Source organism: Tyto alba, unplaced genomic scaffold, assembly GCF_018691265.1.
Source record: "Tyto alba isolate M040663 unplaced genomic scaffold, T.alba_DEE_v4.0 Super-Scaffold_14, whole genome shotgun sequence".
In the NCBI taxonomy this organism is placed as follows: domain Eukaryota; kingdom Metazoa; phylum Chordata; class Aves; order Strigiformes; family Tytonidae; genus Tyto; species Tyto alba.
Genome location: NW_024881276.1, coordinates 18,678,045 through 18,703,942, shown reverse-complemented (window position 1 = coordinate 18,703,942; position 25,898 = coordinate 18,678,045). Strand labels below are relative to the sequence as shown.

At 39.8% G+C, this 25,898-nt stretch overlaps 1 protein-coding gene across 25 annotated transcripts in view; it reads left to right on the top strand.

The window, feature by feature from the left end:
- Positions 1 to 25,898, top strand: part of DMD (dystrophin) — a 1,076,492-nt gene that overhangs the window by 1,024,463 nt on the left and 26,131 nt on the right. For 21 of the 25 annotated variants that reach the window (XM_042788288.1, XM_042788292.1, XM_042788293.1 and 18 more), the window contains 7 exons: positions 5,778 to 5,944; positions 8,760 to 8,871; positions 13,822 to 13,958; positions 14,736 to 14,774; positions 19,361 to 19,426; positions 20,742 to 20,807; positions 23,927 to 24,085. In XM_042788288.1, coding sequence (XP_042644222.1) covers positions 5,778 to 5,944; positions 8,760 to 8,871; positions 13,822 to 13,958; positions 14,736 to 14,774; positions 19,361 to 19,426; positions 20,742 to 20,807; positions 23,927 to 24,085 — 746 coding nt within the window. The remainder of the gene's footprint in view (positions 1 to 5,777; positions 5,945 to 8,759; positions 8,872 to 13,821; positions 13,959 to 14,735; positions 14,775 to 19,360; positions 19,427 to 20,741; positions 20,808 to 23,926; positions 24,086 to 25,898) is intronic. The other 4 variants (XM_032992759.2, XM_042788305.1, XM_042788307.1 and 1 more) reach the window with 2 other exon arrangements.

Below are 25,898 nucleotides of genomic sequence, written 5' to 3'. Positions count from 1 at the left end.
CCCTTAGGTTAGGTGCCGTGGCAACGGCCTTGTCTGTCTGCACCCCAGCAGAAAAAGAGGGGATGTTTACTGTTCCTGCCAATAACAGGGGAAGTCTCTCCAGCTTTTCTTTTTGAGTGCAAGTCCTTGGGAGTGAGAGCGGAGGGGGAGGGAGGGGGCTTCCCAGCCCGGCTGCTGGCAGCAGCCTGCCCGCTGGGCGCTCCTGCCAGCGCTGCCTGCTCCCCAGGAGCGGGTCCCCTTCCCGGCCGCCGCCGCTGCCGCTGCTGCCCTGTTCCTGGTCATCCCGCCGGCACCGACTTGCCTGCAGTAGTTTTGTTCCTATAAGGGCGGGTGCTGATAGTAACTGTTGGGAGTAAAAGGATGTTACGGGACTCATCCTTTCTACATGGGGCAGAGGGATGTAATTTTTGCTTTGAGATACTGAAGAAAAAATATTTTTAAGTGAGAGCAAAGAGCTTGATCCAACGACTGTTTGAAGACTATATAGTTTTGCCCGAGCTCAGACTGCATCAAAGCAATCTATAGATCCATGAAAAATTGGGTGAATTCAGTATTAGTGTAGTGTGAAAGCACTCTCCTTTTAGTTCTGTGATGGGTACATTTTTTAAGTAAACAGGATAGGGAGTTGATGTGGACTGAAGGTCACACTCACTGTGTTTTAATCACAGTATAAAATTATTAATATGTTTTCCTTGTGCAGTGTAAATAGGGCCTAGGAATTCACATCACTGCCTTGGATAAGTCATTGTGACATGGGATGTTTAAGAAATGTAATGTGAAAACAATGCAGCTCTGATGAAAATGTTTCTTTCTGTTTCTCAATAAAATGTTGGATATTTGGTTCTTGTTTATAAACTGTTTTAAGTATCCTTTCTTCCAAGGGTATACTTGAAGTAGAATACTTGATGTGAAAAAACAGTACAGATGAAGATAAGGAGTAGTAAAACATGTACAGTTAATTCATACCTGTATTTTAAGCCTTGTTTCATTTCACTTTGACGGGAAAATATTTTAATATTCTGTGTTGTGTAGTTTTAATTTCTAGGTTTGTACTTAATCAAAGTGATAAGGCAAGATCAGCCTTTTTTTTTACAACCACTCAACTGTGTCCAAATCCACTGTATTTACTCAGACAAAAAAAAAAAGGCCAGAATAGGGACCTGTTAGATCTTTTTAGGTGGAGTTTCAGTATTGCAAATCCTGGGCCAGGACCCTGATAGTGACTTTGGCCATAAATGCTGTGATTTGAATTGGTTGGGCAGCTGTTTTCTGAGGGTAGGTTGAGTTGGTTGGGGTTTTTTTTGAACAGTCAGAAAACAATACTGTGTACAAATAACTATATATAGTTAGGTAGAGGTCTATATGAAAATAACATAAAAATGCAGTGTTACTGTTGAGGGGTTCGATATCTTTCGAGATATCCAGGCAGACCTTGTTTCTATTTGTAGGATATTTCTTATGCTTTTGGCTCTGACAGAGGAGAGCTGGTCTAAGGGAACTAGCAAATCCTTCCTCAAGCTGCTGTGCTCTAAATGTCATAAACCAGCAATTCTGGTTTTATTTCAGTAGGATTTTTTGAACCTGTGCCTGACTTTGGGAGGCACTCTTTAAGAGTCCTACAAGTGAACTGTTTCAAAGAGTCATTTTAAAACGGTTTAGGGGATGGGGAGCAGAAAGATGGTGTTTCTCAAGTGTGGATGATATAAAACTGTACACTGATTCATTTCTGGGTTCATGGTTTTTTATGTTACTATTCTTTGCCTCGGCACTAAAAACATTGAGTAGTCACTGGAGTCAAGTGTAATGTCAGACAGGGTCAAAGTAATGATCTTAAGCATTTGCTCAAAGGGTCGAGGCAGATTTAAGCAGTATGGATCACCCAAAGTTACCGTTATAATAATCTTTCTTGACCATGAAACAGCATTTCTCTCAGAAATGATAAATTCTTGACTTTTCTTTTCTTACTAACTAGGAGTGGGGAGAACACGAATGTGTTGAGGAAGCCACTCAAGAGTGGGAGACAGGGTTGAACAGGGTTTGGTCTGACTCTGGGGAGAGACAGGGCTGCTGTTCATGGCTTGCTCTACATTTTTAAACTTTAACAAGTCATAAGAATCCCATTGCTCATTTTGGTTTGTCCAAAATAATATTTACCGAGACTAATGTAAAGCTAAAAACATAAATCCTGAATGAAAAACACCTTTAAATTAAAAATGTTTATTTATTTCCAATTAATTTCCTACACAGCACATAAACAAAATATAGCTTATCAGAAATGTTTTAAAAAATCTGTGCTATATTGTCTGATTCTGTCCAAAACCATATCACATTGTTCATATAAAATCATAGCTGTATTTTTGAGCATATATAATATTAAAATAATAAAATTATTTAAAATAAAATTAATATATCATAGAATAATTTTTGAACCACTGGCTGGAAGAAGAAAGGGGGGAGAACCAAAAAATGCAACTTCCAAGGATTGCATGAAGATGCTAGCACCACCCAACTTCCTATTCCCCCATTGTTTCTGCAAAATAAATACTGAAAAACAGATGTCTGGAACATAATGAATTTGAATATTCCCCCATAACAAATTGTTACTTGTAAGATGGAAAGGGCTTTATAAATTTTACTTTACGATTCATTCTGTTATTACCATAAAAATTGGGAGTTGCACAGAAATGTATTCAAGAGAAGAACCATTAATATTCTTTACAGCTTGATCTTGTTGGTTCAGATACGAACTGTATGAATTCAGACTTTTTCCCTTATGTAAAATCTTCAGCTGCTGCCTTTACCGGATTTAGAGATTATTAAAAAAATTGTAATAGCAGCTCAGGGAACGGTTGAGAACTGTCTGTCCTATACTGTCTGACCTGGAGCAGCTTTTCTCCACGTGGCTTTAAATCTTCATGTAATATAATTCGAAACCAGTTCTGATACATTTTAATGCACCTAATCTCTCTGAGCACAGGTTTTGTACAGCCGGAGTGCACAGCTCTGGGTAGGCAGCTATTGGGACTGCTGGCAATCGACAGTGACTGCAAAATTAAAATAGATCTTTGGGTGTTACAGAAAGCCTTTCATTGCCGCAACATTTTCCCTGCAAATTTAAAGCAGCTACAAGTGGAGAGCAGTGCTTTGAGTGGCTCATTCTTATTCTGACTGCAGCTTGCCCTGCAGCATTTCTGCACACTTCATGTTTTTTCTATTAGAAATGGCATATTAAAGAGATCCTCTTAAAATTTTTCTGAGGCTTAGAGTACCTCTGTATAGAAAGTGTAGTCTGCTAGGCAGGGTAATGGTTTGCCAGCATAGTTCCTGGCTGATGCTGACTGAATGAGCCACAGAAAGTCTCTCCCCATCCCCTTTACTGCCCTCGCTGCTAGCTGAAAAATAGACATATAGATGATCATATTTTATAAATAGGCCTTTCTCTTCAAGTTCTAGAATTAATTTAATTCTGTTGAATTCACTGATGTCCTGCAGTGGAAGCCAGTATCTGCTGTTCGGAAGAAATTTGTTGCCAGTATTGGCTGAACTTCACTGTACTTTGATTTTCTCTCTTTTTTTTGGCAGGGGAATCCTAAATTCTGTAGCTACATGAGAGGAGCAGGGTTTAATGCAGAAGTCTTCAGAAATATTCCAGTGTGTGAAAAAAAATTGTTATTCCATTTCATGTAAGACCTGTAGTGAATATTAAAGTGTGAGGGACTTTATCTAAATAACTGTAGAAATGTTGTGGTTTGATGGTTTTACCCCAAACATCCAAAAAGTATGTGTATATGACTGTACGAGAAATTCATATACGTGTATCTTAAGTGCAGTCGTAGGAGTCTTTAGATGGTTTCCCAAACTAGCATCTCAAGAAGAAAGCCCTGACCAAATCTCTTTGTTTCTAATTAACCAAAGTATTGCAGCAGCATTTTAAGTCAATTTTAATGCAATGCATTATTCAGGAGATATTCTGGGGTTTTTTTTCTACATCTGTCTTGTGGCCAGTGGTTCTGTCTAGGAGACTTTGCATTCTTCTCAGTCTGCAAGTATTGATCAGTTAATTTGTTTGTCAAGATTATAAACAGTGTTAGCTTAAAAAACAAAACAAAACAAAACAAAAAACAAAACAAAACAAAAACAAACAAACAAACAAAAAAAAACCCAAACAAAAACAACAACAAAAACCAACACACACACAACTAATTAGTTTTCCATATAGCTCTCTCCTTTAGATTAGTTGTGATCTTTTTTTTTCTCCGAATTCGTTGCTAGCATTTTGAGTTGAATAAGGTTTTAGCTAGGTCATACTAAACTCAAATTTCATGACAAACTGGAAAAGTAACTGAGAGCAATCATAAGAAACCCCAGCACTCAATCCCCAATTCATCTTGGTCCACGTACATGATACGTTAATGCTTATTATTTATTTAAATGCTTCAAATAGGTTTGGAACCACAAAGGAAGACAGTCTGCCTTGTGAAGTTTGAAATATAAAAGACTGGCCCACTGAGGGCTGCATTTGAAAGCTCAGAGAGAAGGAAAATCAGAGGATTTAAATATATTCAGCCCATAAATATGCTGTTTCTGTTGGGTAGCATGGAAGGAGATGTCTCAAGGAATTTGAATTAGCACATGGTGATGGTTCAGAGGGATGGAAGGGGGCTGCTCCCTGTGCAGGCCTGCCCTCCTCTCTCCTGTGCCCCCCTCCAGAGCCCTTCACTGTTTGCAGCTCACCCATCACCTCGCGTTCAGCACTGGCACCAGCTCCCAGGTTCTCCGATAACCAGTTTTGTGCTGCCTTTGCAGCACCCTGCACGCCGGAGAGACGCTCCCCATAAACACCGACTTCGTTATTTCACCGCTTTCCTTAAAATCCCTTTTCATCGTCTTTGCCTTTGTTCTGCGCTGTTCTTTGCAGTGGCTGGTCTGCCAGTTCAGTGTGACCTCCACCCATGCAGATAGATTGCTCTTGTCCCCCACTGCCTTGTGTTTCTTGTCTCTTTACCGTTTCTTCTTCCATACCGTAGGTGCTGCCAGGTAGAAACGATACATCATTTTTTGATGTGTGCCTAGTGCCTGCCGCAGCGGGATGCAGCTCTGTGACTGAGCTGCCTCGAAGTCAGCCGTAGAGGAGAGGCCCCACTGGTTAGGATGTGATGGGAAAGCAGCAGAGGAATGGAGCTGCTGGGAAGTGTCCATAGGCTCCTCTTCTGTTGGCAAAAAGGCAAAAGTGGGAAGTAAGGGAATATGAGTATTCTGTGGGACAAAACTGTATTGTGTTTGCAGGCAATGGCAGGTCAGTGTGATAATGGAAGATGTTAAGGAGAAAGGAATTTTGATCAAAAGAGGTGCAATTTTTAGGGCCTGGATAACACCAACTTTTAAAAATAGGTAAGCAGTAGTGCTGTGCAGGCTCAGATAAAAGAGATGGGAAACACTTAATCAGGCATCAAAGGTGATCTTGTAAGTGGATGATTTTCTCTGTGACAGAATACATGGTAGTGCTGTCAATTGTAATGGGGAATAAGAGAAAGCGAGATGTGAAATTTTAATAATAGTTTTCAGGTCCTGGCTTGAAGATACAATCCTGGAGATTTTTTTGTTTTGTTTTTTTTGTTTTGTTTTTTTAATGAATGGCTGGACTTGGGGAAAAGCAGGAGTATACTCAGGGAAAAAATACGGAATAGGTGGGAAGCGAATGGCTTGAACTGTTAATTAGCTGGCAGTAAACAGATCAGTTGTGCTCAGTCCCTGTCCTACTTCCCCCTGTGTTACAGGCCAACAACAAACCAGAGATCGAAGCAGCCCTCTTCCTGGACTGGATGAGGCTGGAACCACAGTCCATGGTGTGGCTGCCTGTCTTGCACAGGGTGGCTGCTGCTGAGACCGCCAAACACCAAGCGAAGTGTAACATCTGCAAGGAGTGCCCGATTATCGGATTCAGGTACAAACTTGCTCCCTTTCTGCTCTGTGTACTACTGCTTGGTGGATCAAGAGCTCTGCTTGTTTCCAGGCAAATCCCGCACTTGATTTTTATGCATGTTGTTCAGGGAAAATATGATAGTGATTGGACACGAGGGAGAGTGACATCTAGACTGCCTACAGTGATGCAAGAGTGGAAGAGAACAAAAACCATCTATCTGTTAAGATATGGCCTTTCCTCTGTGTCCTGGTCTTTCTGTGCCTCAGCTGAAGTATTGGTGGATTGTGCAACTAATACAGTTTGCTTTACATTCAGTGTGTCTGTTGTGGTTTGGGCCTGGTTGGCAGCCAACCACAATGCAGCAGCTCTCACTCCCTTCCCCTCCGGCAATGAGAAGGGACAGAGAGCCAGGCTTGGGGTTCGAGATAGGACTGGGATGGGGAAAAATTCCCCTTTATGATCACGAGCAAAAGGCAGACTCGTTAGGGGAAGAAAAAAACCATACATTTATTACAGACACTAACAACACATAACAGAGTAGGACAGTGAGAAGCATTGCCACATCTTGAGAACACCTTCCCCCCACCCCTCCCTTCTTCCCGGGCTCAGCTCTGCTCCCAATATCTCTACTTCCTCGCCCAGTGGCACAGGGGCAGGGAATGGGGGGAAAACAAAAAGAAATATATAAACAGGCAATGTCCAGCGTAATTGCTCACCACCCGCTGACCAATATCCAGCCCGTTCCCGGCCAGCGACCCCGAGATACCAAGATCCCACAATCGCAATCCCGGAAGCGAGAGAGAGAGAGAGAGAGAGAGCTCCTCCCCAACCACCCCTCCTTTATACAGTGAGCATGACGTTCCATGATATGGAATATTTCACTGGCCAGTTTGGGTCAGGTGCTCTGTCCGTGCTCCCTCCCTGCTCCCTGTGCCCCTGCGCACGGGCAGGACGTGGGGAGTCGGAGAGTCCTTGAAGTCTCGGTAGCAGCTGAAAACATCAGTGTGCTATCAGCATTCTTCCCATACCAAACCCTATACATGTAGTTATATTTTCTGAACTGGGTCCTAATTAATTGGTTTTTGTCATGGTATAAAGCAAGGAAGCACCTTGAAAATTCTCAGACATGTAAAGCTACATGTGTGCATGTGTGTTTCTCAGAGAAAGAATGTTGTTGGTGGAACATTAACCAGGAGTGGGGGAAATGTTGCTGGTCTATTTAAACATCTGGATCAACACCATTGTTACTATGGCAATGAATAAGTCACTGTGTTGTAAAATGGCTGTGCGTCGGTATGCCTGTTGAGAATCCACTTAACGGCTAAGTAAATACTGACTTTCAATTATGCCTAGACTTGTTTTATCACTTTGCTTCGCAATAGCTGCTTTGTATGGTTTCTGTCCTTTTTATGCATGGTCTTCTTTTACCATTGGCATTTCTCCTTCTATGGTATCGTGTTGTTCACAAAGAGCTTTCTGTAATTCTCTTCCTAAAACCCAGATAGACAAGAGTAGCAAGCAGTACCACATAGAAAAGCCATCATTTTGCTCTAACCTGCGAGAGTATGAACGTTGCTTTTATGCATGCAGTGGGGCAGTGTTTCTGCTATGCAATTTCACAGGCAGTGGGAAATGGGGGAAATAATTGTTTTGAATCTGAGTTTTTCTTCAGTGAGGCTGTTCCTCTAATCATCTAAATTCTTCTCCTTCTGTTTTTTATTCCCCTTCAGTATCTTAACTGGGAAATGATAAATATTACTGAGGAAGTGCCAGGGATGGAATGTGAATAGTTCAACACATCCACAAAGTCTAATTTTTCTGTTCCCAGATATGGTTTATGAACTACTGAATTACTTATACAGTTTTGTATAAACAGCCAAAGACAAGTAGGTGGAATTGAAAAATGCAGTACTTGGAAAATCAAAGGATAGCAAGTGAATGGATAGTCTGTAGTGAGCATCAAGAACTCGGGAAGTGGACACTGGAGCTTTGTGGTTCCGTCTAATTTTACTTGACTGATCTCATCTGTCTCTTAAATTTATATAACAAATCTATTATCATGATAGTAGAATCTGTCTGTCGCAGATTTTTTCTCTGGCTTTGCAAGTCATTGAAACCCTGTGTACACACTTGACAAAAAGATACTGTATTGGAAGGCTTTTAGAAAGCTAATACTGTGCGCCTCAGTACATGTAAAACAATGTTCTTTTGAGGTCATTGTGACTGAACTGCTTCGCGTATTTGGAACAAGACAACCCTTATGCCTCCGGCTCTTTCAAGCACTTCAGCATAGCAGATACAACAGTTAGCTGCCTCATAGAGCCGATGAGATTAAATAACGGCCCGAAAGTGCATTCGGACTTTTGCACGGATGGAATGCCATACAGGAAAATTGTTTTGATAGAGGTGTTAGGAAGGACACAAATAGATTCCTGCCTGGCATGCAGCACTTAGGCATTTGCTAGAGTGACTTGTGGAGGGCATTATTTATTTGAATTTTACTTTCTTAGGACCTTCTGTGTTGGGAATCATGATGAGCAAAAGAACTGAAATTAGCATTATAGAAACAAAAAGTGTGGTGTTGTCTTTTTTATGTTAAGAGGGAGTGATTGTGTAGAAGTTTTCACTGTTGCCCAATGTTAAAAATTTTTTTGAAAATTCAGATCTGAGGCAGCAATACCTGTCCCTCAGTGGCAGAGGAGCATTGCCTGGCATTGCACACTGTGTGACATCTCAGGGAAGAGAACTTATACAGAAGACAAACTGATATGAAGCATTCATGAAGCATTCACATACAAACCTCTGAAGCCATTTTTTTTTTTTCCTCCTTTTTTAGGTACAGAAGTTTAAAGCACTTTAACTATGACATCTGCCAAAGTTGCTTCTTCTCTGGCCGTGTCGCAAAAGGTCATAAAATGCACTATCCCATGGTGGAATACTGCACACCAGTAAGTAGCTGTTTTATTCACCCCTCCTGTACCTTCTTATGTAGAAGGGAAAAACTTCATTTCCTATGTGCAAGGTAATGGAGAATTTGGGTGGTTTTTCTTTCCCCCCCCTATAATTAAATCACCTTTTATATACTGTACATGCTAGCAGTTTCTGATGCTTAGTAAAGGATACTCTAATAGTTTGAAGTAAATTGAAGTTCATTGTTTGTACAATGCTGTGTCATAATGTATTATTGTGTGCTAATCACTTTTTCTATGTTCAGTGCCATATTTCACTTTATGGATCCTGCAGAAAACCTGTGATTTGTGCGAATACTCATTCATATCTTAGGTTGCAATTTTTCTCCATGTCAGTGTGAGATTTTTCTTCCTTTTCTCAGGGAAGGCAAGTTGCTGCTTCACTTGTTTTCCCCACAACACTATGATTGAGTTTTTAAGTTCTTCACCATTTAGTGGTACCTTTGTATTCTATGATCACTTGATAATATAAAATACCAGGGAAGTTCTCAAGAGTAGCAAGTTAGATTCAATTTCTGAAGACTAGAAGCTGAGGTGTTCACAGTGCAGATGTGCTGCGTTGATGGTGTGGTGAGGGTCTTCACTCTTGTTTCACAGCTCTCCAAAAGATAGCTTGTGCATAAACATTTCTTTCATACCAGACAGCTGGCAAAGGAAATTCCATATTATGCTCTCGGTGTGCTCCTTTTGGCCACTCATGACCAGCGCAGAGGAGCTCTCAAGTCATCCTTGACAACTGAGCTTTCCTCTGCCTTTACTATCGTTTGTGGTGGTCTAGAAGCAGTGCATGCTCTGGTTCTCATTTCCTGGTGTGATGGGATAGTCCCTAGTCTTGTACTTTTGTCTGCTGGTGAAGATAAAGCATCAAAATTATACATGGGCTAGCCTCATAAAATTTTATGAATACTTTTTACATCTTCATCCAAACAAAAAGGTATGGCCAAAATGAAGGAAAGACTCTCAGCTTTTCTTAGAAACTTAGGAAAGAGAGAGAAAAATTTTTTCTCTTAAAATATTAAAGCAAAGCAAAATCAGTATTTTTGTTATTTTTAATTTATGGATGTTCATTTACATTATCTGTCAACTTTTACTGTAGCATTTAAATGGCAGTATTTCATCTGGATCTCTGCAAGGGCAATTAACGTGCATTTGCTAGCTTTTTGTCAGTATTCATTGGCTGCTGCCTTTCAGCGTGGTCCCCCAGGGTTTGAGGTTACTGGACTTGCCTGAACTGCTGCACAAGTCAGAGGGAAGCGCTGGCGCTGCCTGGGCAGGTTTGAACAGACTTCTCCCTCGCAGGCGTTCCTAAAGCAGACTCTCATGATCCCAGTCGTAGACAGAGCCAGCGACAAACGCGTTGGAGCACTCCTCTGAGCTGCAGCTGAATACCCCCTTGCTGAATTGGCTGCGGTTTTGTTTCGCACTTTGCTACTCTTACTCTTGCTAACAAGCAAAATGGGAGATTTGTGAACAGTGCATAGAGGGCGCAAACTGACATCTTGCTACTGGTTTCCTAACCTGTTCATAAGATGTGTTTTGAGGAGAGAGAAATGCAAAAGGATTGTGAGACACCCCCACAGCCCGCAGCAACTCATTGCAACACTGGGTCCAGCAGGTTTCTGTTCTCCATAAAAATACAGCTTAATAATAGGCAAACAGTGATGAACAGAAAACCTGCAACTCTGTGCTGGTTGCTGGATCAGAATAAAGAACCATTCACAGCCAGTACATTTTTTCGTGAATCCTGAACTCCAGCAGCCCGTGCTAATGTGCTGTGCCTGGCTGCACCAGCAGCCAGTTGAATTAGAGAAGGATTAACGGGGGGGGGACCGGGGGGAAATGTGAATGTGATGCACAGCAAGATCTTTTTTGTGTTTCTCCTATTGAAAAAGTAAACCCAAGTACTGTGTGACCGAACAAGGCCACTGAAGCTATCATGTCTAGTATGTAGTTGTTTTCTAAGTGAATGAAAGGGGGTTTGCAGGTGGCAGAGCATTTTTTCCTCTTGCTCCAGACAAATCTTCACCTTAAAAAGCATTTTGGCAGACAGAAGACATGTGATGCCTTCTTTGATATATCTTTGCAATAGCTAGATGTGCACAATGAAGTGTTTTGGTATTTTTATTCCCCCTCCCTCTCACTTCCAGGAAGTTTTGGAGCACTGCAGTCCTTAATTCTGCTTAGGGGATATTTGAGAACTCAATGCTAAATATCTGAGGGATGTGATAACTTTTCCTCTCCTACAAAAGGTTAAGGCAGAATAAGGGCAAGGCAGTTCCCTACTTTTTATTTAGACAGAAAAATCGCAACAATTAATCATGAAAGCAGCACAGCTCAATTTATTGCTCAAAGAGAGGTGACTTTTAAAGAGGTTTCATATAAAGCACAGAAGACAACTTCTAGACTGGGATTTAAATGTAGGACCATTTTTCTGTTTGGGTTTAATGAACAGTGACAGACCAGCATAAAAAGCACCTTGTTAGAAGGAAGCACGTCAAACGGAGATACCTGTCTACAGCTGGTGTTTACGGTTGGGGCTGAGGTCTGGGGTGGGGGTTTGGCAAGGCACTTTCTTAAACCAGACTGGGAGAAGTCAGATGGTGGTATTTCTTATGAAATAGTTTTGGTTTCAGAATAGTTTTGGAACATGCTCGACCCAGCTGCCTACATATTGTGTTGATTTAAGAGAGCTAGGATGCTGAAACTCCACTCTTTCTTCCTCATAAACCAATTCTGCTGACAATTTTGTTTTGGATTATTTTACTCCGAAAATCATGTGTAATAAAACATCTGTGGACTAAATCAGAAAGTTTGGCTGAAAATAGCCTCAGTTTATCATCTTGTCCACATAACAATCACATTTTCTTTGCCTTTCTTGTGCTCCTTGAACATTTTTTTAAATGGCAATTGGATCGTATGAGGGGTGCTTTGTGCTTCTAGTTGTCATTAGCAGATATATTTTCTTCTCGGGATTCTTGTGCTACCAGCTGGATTGGGATGTTGCTGTGCAAACATACCATTTCACTGTTTGGTTGTCATACAGAGGGTTCAGGGAAGCAAGGTGGGGTAACAGGCCCAGGAAGGTCTAAGTGAAAAATACTTTGTTGTCAATCATACCTGCAAACACTTAATCCAAATTACAGTCAAATGCAGTGGAAGGTGTTCACAGCATTGAAGATAGACAAGGCAGGAACGAATGGTTAGAAATGACACAAGTGAACAAACTGGACAGGAAGCTGTGCTTAATCCATTTATACCAAGTCTAAATATTCAGAGTTTTTCTCTGTTCCCAGCTGATGTGCTCTGTGTGCTCTGCTGATGCCGAGCTGGTTAGGAGTTCTCCTAGCAGGCACTGCAGGTGGCATTCAACAGAGGCAATGGGAATTCCCTCCTGCTGGGGCATGCGAGGCCATCTCAGTAAACCCACTTTCCAGAGGGTAATCTGGGCATACTTAATCCTTCCCTTCCCCAAAATGCCTTTACTTCTGATGTACTGAGGAAGTGATACTTCATAGTATCAAGCATTATCTCAGTTTTTTGAAAATACAGATGCTGCTGTACTGGCTTGTAGGTTCTGTTGTGTCACTTCTCTGCCAGTCATTGCTCACACCCTAATATTCCTACCAGACAGACTGACCAGAAGGAGTGACAATTTCTTTCCAGTTTTATGTGAAGTTTGTAGGTGTCATCGGTACAGGGATGCTATTTGTCCTTTCTATTAATGCATTTCAGTCTTTCTGCAGATTATTTTTCTACCCAGATAATCGTTAAAAATATATACATCTGTGTTTTACCAGCTCTGTGAAAGTTGGTTTGACTGATAGGTCCCAGCATCTCCCTCCTCTAAATAGAAGGCATAGAACGCATTAAAAAATGTCAGAAAGATTAACTTTTCCATCATTTCTTTCCTTCAAATTAGATATACTAGAGAAGCGATATCATTATGTGGGTCAGGAAGAGCTTAATTTACTGTAGAAGAGCAGTATTTCAGAGTCAAGTGTCTCTGTGAGGTGCAGAGATGGGAGTGCAGCCTGACTGAAGTAACTGAAGTCTTCCATTAAAATTCTTCAGAAAATCACCCAGCTCTTAATCAGACTCACAAGAAGTCTTGCATCTTCCCAGCAGACATTCTTTGAACTCCTCCTGGCTCATTCTGGTCTTTAGGAAACTAATTCCACTTCGTGCTCCTCTGCTGGTCTCTACAGCAGCAAGGAAAGCCAACTGCAGGCAAGGGAGTAGAAAACTGTGCAAATTGTACTCTCCTCATGGTATTGATCTTAAATGCCTGCTAGCTTGAGATTAAACAGGTGCAGGAAGAAATAACTGATCTGAGAGCTTTCAGCAGCTCTCACCTGCTTTTTGTTTCTCTTTGATCAAAATATTAATAGCAGAGGAGGCTGAGAAGGGAAACTGGAAAGAAAATGGTACCAAGAGGACAGGTCTGTCTTTCGTGGACCAAGAAGTCCCTGAGATATGTTACAGATGACGAGAATGTAGTAAAAGTCAGGATCCAGCCAGTGAAGCAGCTAGCTGGACAAATGGACCAGCTGTGTATTCTCCATTACAGCCATTGTAGTGCCGAACAAAAAGCAGGCAGAGTGTCCCCCAAGCTAGAAGAGGAAATGACAAATTCTTGTCTAATTACTGCTTGTTCTCTTGAGATCACCTGAGATGAGGCAGGAGCCTGTCAGGGGTTTTTGGAGCTTCCCTTTTTCCTTCCTCCTTCCTCCCCACTAGCTGTGTTGCTGTGTAGTACGTTGTATGGTGATGGTGCTAAATAAATAAAATTTGTGGTTCTGGAGATCAGGCCATTGGCAGCTCTGCTTGGTTTGGCCACAGCTCTTCCAAATGACCCAGCAAAGGAAGAGGCAACTGAAAAACTGTAATAACCTCATGAAAGATGATTTCATTGTGATTTGTGGCTTTCAGACAACTTCAGGAGAAGACGTCCGTGACTTTGCCAAGGTACTAAAAAACAAATTTCGAACAAAAAGATATTTTGCAAAGCACCCACGAATGGGCTACCTGCCTGTGCAAACTGTCTTGGAGGGAGACAACATGGAAACGTGAGTAGCTCTAAAGTGTCTAAGTAGCAGTTTGTTTGGTATGCTCTTTGAGCTCCCCAGCTGGTGCCAACTCCTTTCACTTCCTAAATGCATAAAGCCTCTTTATTTCTTTCATCTCTGTTAACCTTGGCTGGCAGGAACACACAAGCTGGGATTCCAATTGCCATTGCCTTTATCTGTTTTCACCTGTCCTTACACAGGAACTTCAACTTCAGTTAGTAAAAGGAAAATACTTACCATTTTACTGGCAGCCTTATAAACTTCTAAGTTTGATATGGCAATTTGGAGACTAATGATCTATTCATTAATTTTTTATTTTCTTCCAAATGGGTATATTTCCATAGTTTTATTTTTTTTCATTAGGCTACTGTGTTTGCAAGCTTCCCAGCTGATTTATTCTTTTCTCACCCTATAAATTTGGTCTTATTAAATGGCTTTGATGTCTTTGTGGGGAAAAAAAAAAAAAAGCAATAATGATGCACATGGAGAAATCAATGAGTTAACCCAGTTCCCTTTGGGTTTTTTTACAAGTTTAATCAGTTGTTTAATGGCAATTGCACACAGCTTGTTCTCGCTCTCTCTATTTCTCTCTCTTTTTAATTTTAGATTTCAGTTTTTCTCTCACTTTTTAGTTGGTTGCTCATCACATTCATGTTGGTCTATTGGATTTCTGTTTTTTAGTTGTTGTGATTTATTTCTTTTTTAACCTTTCTGTAATTATTTTGCTGCTGAGTTTCTTCTGCCTCTCTCTTCACCTCCTCATTTTTTGTCTTGCAGTCCTGTTACTCTGATCAACTTCTGGCCAGTAGATTCTGCGTGAGTACTTTTGCTGAAGTGTGCTGCTGCTGCTACTGCTGCTGCGTTCCCTCACTTTTTTTGTTTGTTTCTATGTTTAGTTTTACATAAGTTCATTTCCTTCTTTCTTCCTGATTATTTTCTTTGGTGCACTCTCTGAAGGAATGTTTTGATCCCAGAGGAGTAGAATGGGATAAATCCAGGAATTCCCAGCAATCGCGGATTGTGTACTTTGTACTCTTTCTGGAGTATGCATTTCCATTGAATTAACAGGGATTTTGGTGCAGTCCTACTAATGCTTATGAGAGTTTGTCATTTACAAAGCTGTGTTTCTGAATATATGTCAAATCCCTCTGAATGTATACTAAACGCTTTTTGAAAGATAGAGATTGAACTTGATGAATTTAATTCAGTTTCAGGAATGATGTTGTTTTGTATATAAAGCTATGATTTGGTTTTAGGTGCCACTGTGCACTCGCACACTCATGTGCCCCAATTAATCCAAAGCTCACTGGATATTTTATTACAGTTTTTTAACTATATTAAGAATCATGAAGGCAGGCTGAAATGGGGAAATGTTTACCGTATTTTTTTCAGAAGTTAAAAAAGCAGGATTTTTCAGCTATGAAATGGATTTTCATTCTTGCACCATTCCTGCACGTGCATTGTCTTGCTGTTGTAGTAATACCCTCAGCATAAACTAAAGATCTATATATACTTAACCATTATGGCATTTGCTACTACTAGTGGTACATGGATGATTTTAGAATATTGTTAGATAAGGATTATTTTTACTTCATATATTGATAACTACTGAGAAACTAATAAATAGAATTTTATATATTTCTATATGGTGAAATGTATATGGCTTGCACCTTCATTGAATTTTTGGTAGAATAAACAATAGTGAAATGTACACATTGTAATATTGATTTATAATTTTCATTTGGAGCACAAACCATTGGGAAGTGCTCTGCCTCTATAAACACATCTAGTACTTCAGACCTCATATGGTTGAGGATTCACCCACAGAATACACCAAAAGTCTGGAGCCAAACAGAAATATAAGGACTTTGAACTTTAAGATGCACTTTTGTTTGTAAATGCATCTGGGGATAATTGCAGCATACTATATACTCAGTTGTGGATCTAGATTTCTTACCCTTTAGAGCAATTGCAAAGTTAAAAGTAACGTTTACAGAAAGCTTGGATAATATGGAATGCCATTGCTGTGTGTGACATAACATGAAATTAAGCTGCCATAACATGCTTAATTCTAGTTACTTACAGTAATAACATCATGGTACATGGCCTACACAAAAGCTTTGGTGTCACGTACTACAGGGAGTTTAAGAAAACTTGAGAAATACTGAGCAGCAGGGTTTGTACGGAGAAGTTGCACCTTTTATCAGACCAACTCAGGTATCCTCCTAAGCATAATCCTTTCATCTGGTCTGACAAGAAAGCAGAAAATTACAAAATTAATAGTGGCTGGAAAGAATTGCTCTTCATTTTTTTTTCTGCTACCTTTGTTCACTTCCTTTGTGCTAGACCACTGGGCTTAGAAAACAAGTTACTGGGCTACCCAGGTTTAAAGCTGTTTCTGGGTTACAGGGCTGATTTCAACTTCGGCAGTCAAACTTCTTACTCTGATTATCATAAAACTTTCCCATATTTTCTAAGATCTTGCCTTTCTCTGCTGCTTTCATGCCAGTTTTCTGGTAATCTTCAAAGTACTCCAGAAGACCATAACCTGGCAGTGTTCAGCAATGCTAGTGCTATCCTGACATCAACACATAGTATACATGTTTATAAATACGTATGTATATACGTTTTGTTAGGTTAGTGATTATGACTGCTTATTATCCAGTATTTTGCACAGGTATTCTGCTTGCCAGGCATTAAAGGGCCAGGTCACATTTTTTGTAAGAATGCGTCTTTTAACTTGGACTGTGGTCTGTCCATGGCACAAATACGATTTACTTGATTCTGCACTTTCAAGAAGCATCAACTAAAATACTGAACAGCAAGAGAAGTGCCCTCGTCCTCCCAGCCAGGTCTCTGGGGGTTCAGGGAGTTGCAGGAGGTGGTGTTTGCCACTCGATCGCCACTTGACTGGAATTCCCCAGACTGGTTCTGCAGAGCCCAGCTTGAGCAATGCAAATGTGGAGTCCTTGTAAAAGGGATGGTTATCTTGGCTAAATATCAGTTATGTCTCTCATCCACCTTGCTGACTTTTCAAACAGATTAGGTGGGCTGAGTATGTGTGCTCAGAAAGGAAGGACGGTGAGCTCTACCACAGATGGTCATCTAAGAGTATGTCTGCACAACTGCCTGCAGTGCAGCACAGGTGTTCTCAGGCTTGCTCAGATACTGGCAAAAGTGTATCTGTGAGCAGCTAAACTCAACACAAAGGCTGCAGTGCTTCTCAACAGGTTTGCTTTCTTAAGCAAACATTTTTAAAGCTGTTTGAGGTAGATCTCCAATGCACTATGTTCTGAAACGGAGGCAAACCTGGAAATGTAGCCTCATCCCCTGCCTGCAGTTGATGGAGAGACAGAATCAGCTTCAACAAGTTACACAACTCTGTGTTGTCTTTAAAACATACATACACACACACACACACACACACATATATATATATATATATATATATAAAACCACACCTTGTTCACTTCTGAAGTTGAAGTTTAGTTTGCAGGCAGCAAGTGTGCAATGGTGCAGTCAGGCCCATCTTTTGCCTTGCAGTACTGCCAAAAGGGATATCTCTTCATTACCCAGTTGGTCCCAACCAAGTGCTGAACTTTCCTTCATTCTGGTACAAATTCATCTGCAATGCCAGGGGTAAGAGGGACTAGGAGAATGATACAGCTGAAAAGTAAAGCTACTTATAACACAGTTTTCCTAGTCTGTGCATAGTATTAGGAGCAATGTTTGTGTGTGCATTGAAACCAGGACCTTTTCTTTCATTAACAGTACCAGCTTAGACCAGTTTAACATCTACTGCATGTCAAACAAATAAAAAAATGGGGATGGTATCAGTTTATCAGAAAACCATTATTATCTTGCTCCATAGTCTACTGCTCTAGATAATTGTATCCTTTTCCCCTCCTGTCCCTTCAGTGTAGATGTTCTTACACAAAATAGGATATCACATTGCAGAGAAGCCATTGCCCATCCACATGAATCTCCACTGTACTGAGGAGCTCTGTGAACTGAGCATTTATCCTTTGGAGTGCTGTGGTAATATTTGAACATGGTTAAAAGTACTGTCAGAGGCCAAAGCTCATTTCAGACAAAATGAGATTTGTGGTATTTGGCCTGTAATGTCTTAAAGAGAAAAACTTTGCTGATCTGAGAAAAGAGGCATTAATAATGATGAATTTTGTGTATCCAGCATACAGGTCTCTGAATTTTGAAGGATCCTCATTTTCTAGAGCCCTTTGCAGTCTGATTAGAAAACTGGAAGATGACCCATCTAGTAGATTTATTGCAGAATTATGAAACTCCTAACACAGGAGCAGTATGAACCACAAGATTATTACAGTTTTGTCTTATAAACAATAAATACAAAATTTAGCTGTTCTTGTAATGTGGTGCAATCCCCTTTGGGCAGACCCAGCCTGAACCATGCTATCTGACAATTTAAAATGGGGGCAAAGTCCTTCATCAGTCAGGAGTTCCAGAAGGAGAGTCAGCAGAGAAGTTGAAATAAGTAATACCTAAAATAAGAAATTGCCATGCAATTTGGGAAGCTGCATCATTTTTTGTTATTCCAGCACCTCCTGATACGTGTAGATTGGCAAAATCCCACATGGCAGCAAAGGGTGCTCTCTGAAGTGCATAGGCAACATAATTCAGTGGTGACGTTTTCCAGAGTAGAGGCTCTAAGAAACAATGCTCTAACTGATGAGAAAAATCCCATGAATTGTTTTCATCAACAAAAAAGTGAAAAGGACCTCATACCATCTGATTTGTCAGGCAGAAAACCCAGAATAGTTGACAGTGTCCTCCTGTATAACACACTGATCTATGGTTCAGATTGCAACTCTGGAAAAATGCTAGGCAAAATCATCAGTGTCTGCAGTGTGTTATTAAAGGCTCATTTCAGACATTTTATGTTTCTTGTATTTATTTCTAGTTGCTCATGGAGTAGTCCTTAAAGGCTCTTTTAAGTGGGACGTGCTGGGAGCAGGCACTGGAGCTGGGCGGGAGGCAGAGGAGAGGTTCCCAGCAGGGCTTTCTCAGCTGGCGCAGGGCTGCGTGTGGTACAGCATTACCAATGAAGGAGGCAGGTGTGAAGGGAAAACCGGGGCGAAAGCGCTTCTATAAATCCTTTGGAAAAGGGTTCTTCAGGGATTGGTGTGAAGAGGAGTCGTTGCAACAGATGGATTGCAAAATGGTCAAAATCCCCAGTGTGGTACCACAAAGTGTTGCACCGATGATGGCTTGAGGAGGCACACACAGCGCCTGGAGTTGTAACTTTCTGTTTATCAAACGTAGCATAAGCATAAGGCGTAGAGATGTGAGGGTATAGGCATAGCTAAGTGTCTTTTTACTTTTAAGGGGGTATTGTTTGTGATTAATCAGTGTTTTCTGCCTTATAGGCCTGCCTCGTCCCCTCAGCTTTCACATGATGATACTCATTCACGCATTGAACATTATGCTAGCAGGTATGAGACCAGCTGGACGTTAGGCAGATCTTTCTCTAAACAACCATTTTTAAAAAAAAAAAAAAAAGATCCCAGAGGCTAGCTGCTACCTGAGCGCTGCTTAAAGAAACATAGGGATTGGGGTTTTGCTTTCCAGGCTCTGGGATGCAGAGCATCGTCTGTGATTGCTGTTAACCAGCCTGCCAACTAACTTGCATGCCAAAGCACATATGTGGTCTGAAGTGGCCTTTAGGTCCTGTGGGGTCTTTGTTAATCTGTGCACTCAGTTTACCGACTTTGAATAGGGCCTGTTGCAGTAGGACAAGGGGTAATGGTTTTCAACTAAAAGAGGGTAGATTCAGACTAGATATAAGGAAGAAATTTTTTATGATGGGGCTGGTGAAACACTGGAACAGGTTGCCCAGAGAGGTGGTAGATGTCCCATCCCCAGAAGGGTTCAAGGCCAGGCTGAATGGGGCTTTGAGCAACCTGGGCTGGTGGGAGGTGTCCCTGCCCATGGCAGGGGGGTTGGACTAGATGACCTTTAAAAGTCCCTTCCAACCCAAACCATTCTATGATTCTGCATAGGGTGTTGTTTTAATATGGTGTAATCATACAAATCAGAAGAGCAGAAACCTCCAAACTGTATGTGAATCTTGAGTGCTGTTTTAATGTTAAGTAATTCACATGGAATACCACAAACAGAATTTTTCCTTGGTTTGGAGGATTAAAATAGTGGTATATCACTTCTTTAGTTAATTTGTCTGCTTTCATACTGCTCTTAAGAATCAAAAAGTGGGTTAATTGCACAAATATGAAATTTTTTTCCACTGGGCAAGCAAATTTACAAGGGTTGAGGTAATGAAAAATAGTTATTCCAGCCTAGTCTTTCTCTCCCACAATATCACTTGATTAGGAGAGGTGTTTCTGAATTATGCAGGACATTTAGGAGGGGCTGAGTGTTGAAAACCAGTGAGAAATAACTGATCATTACAGCTCTGATGATGACATTGCCAGGTACAGAGCAATTTGTGTAATCCTCTGGCATCTTAAGGCTTTTCTTTGATTGTGGAATTAATTAATCATGAAGAGTGGAATATAACCTTAGAGAAAGTTTTGAAAACTTAGAAGTGAGTTTAGCCAGGTCGTAATGAATAAACAATCCTTTGCGATAGCTTATTGTAAAACTTTCTGGTAATCAACAGTGAGTGTAAATAATTTGAGTTTCAAATTCATCAAAAACATCATGCTCTTGAATTCTTTCAAGAATGTTAGCGCAAATGAAGTTTATGGAAAACATAATTGATTTTAATGAGTCTTGTTTCTTTTTCCACAGGCTAGCAGAAATGGAGAACACCAATGGTTCTTATCTAAATGACAGTATTTCACCTAATGAGAGCATGTAAGTAGGCTGTTTTAATATTTTTGACATGTTTTCTTGTGAAGGTTAATAACTTGTAATGAAATTCTGTAGTGCTGAATTTGCATGGCCGTGTACCGCATCTGGTTCAATTTACTGATGGACCTATGATCTTTCAATTTGTATCGTAATATCTAGATTTATGGCTTATAGCCTAGTATCAAATTTATGCAACAGAAGATTGATAACTTCAAAATTAAAATTACTAATTTCTTCCAAAAAATTACTGACTTATTCAGCAAATGGTTCCCATATTACTTGGAAAAAATGCTCATCATCTGGTGTGTTTTAAGGGCAAAGATAGAAAGATAACCCTTCTACCTGTACTGCAAGCTTAGTCATGGTTAAATCGCTGTAAGCTAGAAACTGTTGTGGGCAAAGTGTCATTCAAAAGTTTATTGGGGCTAAACAGAAATCTTTGGTTTACAAATACCCAAAATACATTGCAGGTGTAAGCCAGGAGGGACTCATCCTCACCGTGAAATATTAGAAGTAGTAAACTTTAAGTTGGACAGATCACTGACAGGCATTCGTTGTACTGCTTTAAATGTAAAGTCATAAATAAAAGTTTAAATTTTAAAAAACACTCTAATGTCACAGCAAGAGCTTTTTGTGTTTTTCTGACACAATAATGTATTTCCCCTTTCTCATTATTTTCTTGATTTTGTTTATTCTCTGAATGGAAGGACATAGAACTAGAAAACTGACTGAGTAATATTTCTGAAAACACGATAGAAGCATATAAGTCACTATCATGCTTGAAAATTTGGTCTTAGTTAATTAACTGTAGAAGAAGCCATAGCACAGATTCTAGATCAATCTAATATGAAAAAAACTCAAATCCCAAACTCTCTAAAAGTATTTTTTTCTGTTCTACATAATTTTATCCTTATCACAGTTTAAGGAGTGGATTTTTTTTGAAAATTCAGACAGAATCTTCTTTTTATTAAATTTGTTGCATTCCTTTAAAGCACAGTACTCTGGCCAGTTTTCATTCACTTAAATTGAGATTCCAAATCATATTAGTATTTTATAAGGTTGTTTGTGAGCCTGTGAGTTGTTTTCAGATAGTAATAAGCCGTTTCTTTGTTTTGAGATAGCTTCTCTTTTGACGTGATAGCATTGTTACCTACCAACTTTGAAAGAAAATCCCTTTTACAAGTACATTGCTTTAATATATTGGTTCAAAAAGGAAAAAGTTAAAATGACACCTCAAAACAAATGCATACACAATGTCAGCGTAGTTTCATGCAGTTACTGAAAACTTCGTTTCCTACTTGTATATCAATTTTGTATTGTTGTGGATAGTAGTAATGCTATTATATATGGAATTTCCTGTTCTTCCCCCTGTTATACTTCAGTGTCCTTAGTCACAAAATCATACGTAAGCAGTACCTTGTGTACTACACTTTGGCCTTACTGTTCAATTCATCCTCTGGTTAATTGAAAGTTGTATTAATATGATTCGGTTAATAAGGTAACCACTGACTATCCAGTTTGTTACTCAGTTTGTGCTATACAATGAGAATAAATCTGTACATTCTGAATTTTGGAAGAAATACGATCCAGGTACAAATTGCAGCAAAATCAAAGCTGCCCATGAATTAGCAACTGTAATTCTTTCAGTTTTGTCTGTCAGGTTATGCTTAAATATTATTTGTTGACATTCTTACGGGTTTTTTATTATCAGGCTTGTAATTGCAGTTAAAGCAATAGATGGAGACACGGAAGGAGGGAAATAAAGACATAATATGTGTATATATACCACAAAACATTTCAATATTTAGCGTCACTGCAATTATGTATACAAAATACGTGCAGGCTGAAAATCACACAAAAAAAAGTATGTCTTGCAAAGTGACATTACACTGCAGTCGTTATGTCACTTTTCATTGTTGATTCATTTATGATGCATAAGGATATTTATAAATGCAAAGCGGTTGTTTGAAGGAAATCACAGTTGAAGTGTTTCATGAAAACTATAAAGTTATTTAAAATTTTGCTTAGGAAAAGGAAAAGATGCCTGTTGTGGAAAATTAATATTTCCCTTTTATGAACTAATGTTAATGTGCTCTACATTGCTTTAGCATTCCTGCAGTCTATAAAATGACATCATTAACATTTCAGGAATGAAATGGAAACAAGAAACATTCTAATTTTTTAACAGTAACAGCTATTCAAAATGTCTGTTAAATTCTGGATTACAAATGTAATGGAAAAAAAACTAGACTGAATTTTGTTGTAAGTACATACTACCAGAAAAACAAGATTTCCAATAGCAGTGTCATTTTCTCCTGTCCTTGACTTGTGGCATCAAGAGAATCCTTCCATGGTTTCTCACAGTTACTACTGGTGTTATTTGTATACCTTAGGATGTGAATGCATCTGCTTAGCACCTAAAACACCCATATAATTCTGGGAGGTGGTCAAGTGCTTCAGAATTGGATTTGCTTTTCTCTTTCAGAGATGTTTCTGTTTCAAATGCTGGACAGATCTGGGGGCAATAGAAGTAAGAAAGAGATCATGTATATTAAATAGAATATATTTGTATTCTGACAGTGTACATGACTTGTAATACAAAAAAAAACAAACACCACCTCAGTGAAAAATAGTGTAATTTCATTAGAATAAGTCAATATTTGTTTCATCTCATTTACAATTTTATAGACTCAAATAGATAAAGGACACCTTTATTACATAAGGAGAGTTTGTAGGTGTAAAAATAAATGCCTTTGCTTGAATGACCCTTGCACAGCACAGATCAGGCAGCAGAAGATGGCCCTTTATCTCAAGAAAATTCCTAATTGAAGTTAGGCAAAAGAGGAAAGCTGAGGTTGTCAGCTGTGGCAAAACTTGGCTGTAGGTATCTGAGAAGCAGAGTGGAAAAGAGGCGGACTCTGCAGAGAAGGGAAATTAGCAGAGACTAAGTGAAACAGTTCAGCAGATTTTGCTTTAAGGTACACTGCTGTGCTGTTCGTTACAAAAAGTTCAACAAATCTCTGTAAGAAATGAGAGACTGGGAGTGAATCATCTCCTCATATTCACTGCAAAGTTAAAAATGAGGAAGGGAACAGCCTGTTTTATCCTCCTCTGTTTTCCAGCGATGATGAACACTTGCTAATCCAGCACTACTGCCAAAGCCTGAACCAGGAGTCCCCCCTGAGCCAGCCCCGAAGCCCTGCCCAGATCCTGATTTCTCTGGAGAGTGAGGAAAGAGGGGAACTGGAGAGAATCCTCGCGGACCTGGAGGAGGAAAACAGGTGGGTTTTGCCGCCCGCTGCCGCAGCCCTTGGGTGTGTGTTGTGAGGCCAGGGGAAATCTTTCTCTCTGTAAGGGATGAAGCTGACATCCTGTCATCATTAAATCATTCCCACTTCCAGTGTGGCAATGAATCAGCACTGTTCTTTCACAGAAACTCCCAAGATAGCAAGCTTCAAAGGCATACATGGGTCACCTAATAATCACGGTGCCACCTGTGACAAGCTCTGCTGGCTGTGTTTTACAACATTTCCTTCTGTTCTACTGTTTCATTTATTTTCATGATATTAACGAGCTTCATACCAGTGTTACTTTATCTTAACATTAAGTGAGAGAAGGGTGTGGAGATTACTGCATCCCTTTCTGGAAGAGACAGGTGGAGGTTCTTGGAAAGACAGGCTTTTCTCAAAAAGGTTGGTCACTGGCATACAGAAAGTTTTGAAATTATCTCAATTCACTTGAAGTGAAGAATCTGTGAAATAACTGTACTATACAGTTAGATAGAATTCACTTTGATAGAATTTTTAGGGTTAAAATGCGTTGCATTCATGAGTACTTTCATAGTGGTTAAAAGGTGGGCTGTCTTTTCTTTCTATTTCTGTGGTGTTGCTTGTTGCCACTTCTTTAGCCTTTCAATACCAACTATCATTTACCACTTTTAGTTTCAAGTTTAATCAATGTTATCTTCATTGATCACAGAATACCAACCCAGCTGGATTCTTGCAGCATCACAACACTGCAGTCCTCTTTCCACAGTACTCTGGAGTCTTGGGCCATCGGCACAAAAACTGGTAGACCTTGACCCTGGCAGATTCGTAATTGCAACCATGAACTACCAAACTCAGAATATAAGATAGAAATCATTTAGTTCTACAAAAACCTTGGTTTTGATTGCCTTCTGACATCTTCAGCTTTTATGGTGGAGTCTGTTGGCATTTTCATGTTCTGTTTTCTTGCTTCTTTAAGAGCTAGGTACTTTTGTTTACATTGAGGGTTTAATGCAGTAATCATTTAACTTAGGCATGTCAGGAAAATAATGCAAGAGTTGGCAGTGTCATAGATCTTCTCTCCATGCATAAGTCTTCTTTGGATGGTACTAATCAATTACAGTGGCTCCAGCACACGCTTTTATCGGGAGGATTTGGGAGAATGTAGAGGATCAATAGGCATAAAGGATGAGGACTGTTTTGGACAGAAAGCTGCAGTAAACAAAACTCTCGCTCTCTGAACAGCAGTGAGATTTTGTTTGAAACAAACCCCAGACTTCCTACTACACAGAACATAAAGCCCAAGTACTTTCTGAAGTGGAGGAAACTCAGTCTTTTGAAATAAGCCATGATAACTTTGTATACAGGACCTCTGCAGTTAAGAAATACTGTGTAACTAGTACTGTACATATAGTAAAATAGCTTAGTTTTCAGGGGAGGGGGTGTTAGTTTTTTAGACAGCACTAGGAAGAAGTAAAAAATATCATTATGCTTTTATGTCTGTATAGAAAATGCCCACCAGAAAGGAGGATGGCTTTTAAAACAGCCTCAGTTTAGATTAGGAATGTAGTATGTGAACATCAGTATAACCTGAGGTTAGACAGCTAAATAGGCTAAAAAATTCCTTTTTGGGGTTTATGCCTTACATTTCAGTGTGAGCTGTATTTACTAGAACAACTGCTAACAAGGAATAGCATATTAAAAGATTTCTGACAGGAATTACACTTTTAAAATACCTGGTTTTAAGATTGCTAATCCTGGATTAAACAAGAGCTGTAGACTGTAAGCTTGGTTATAGCCTGTTGTTTTCTCATTTGTACTGTTAGAG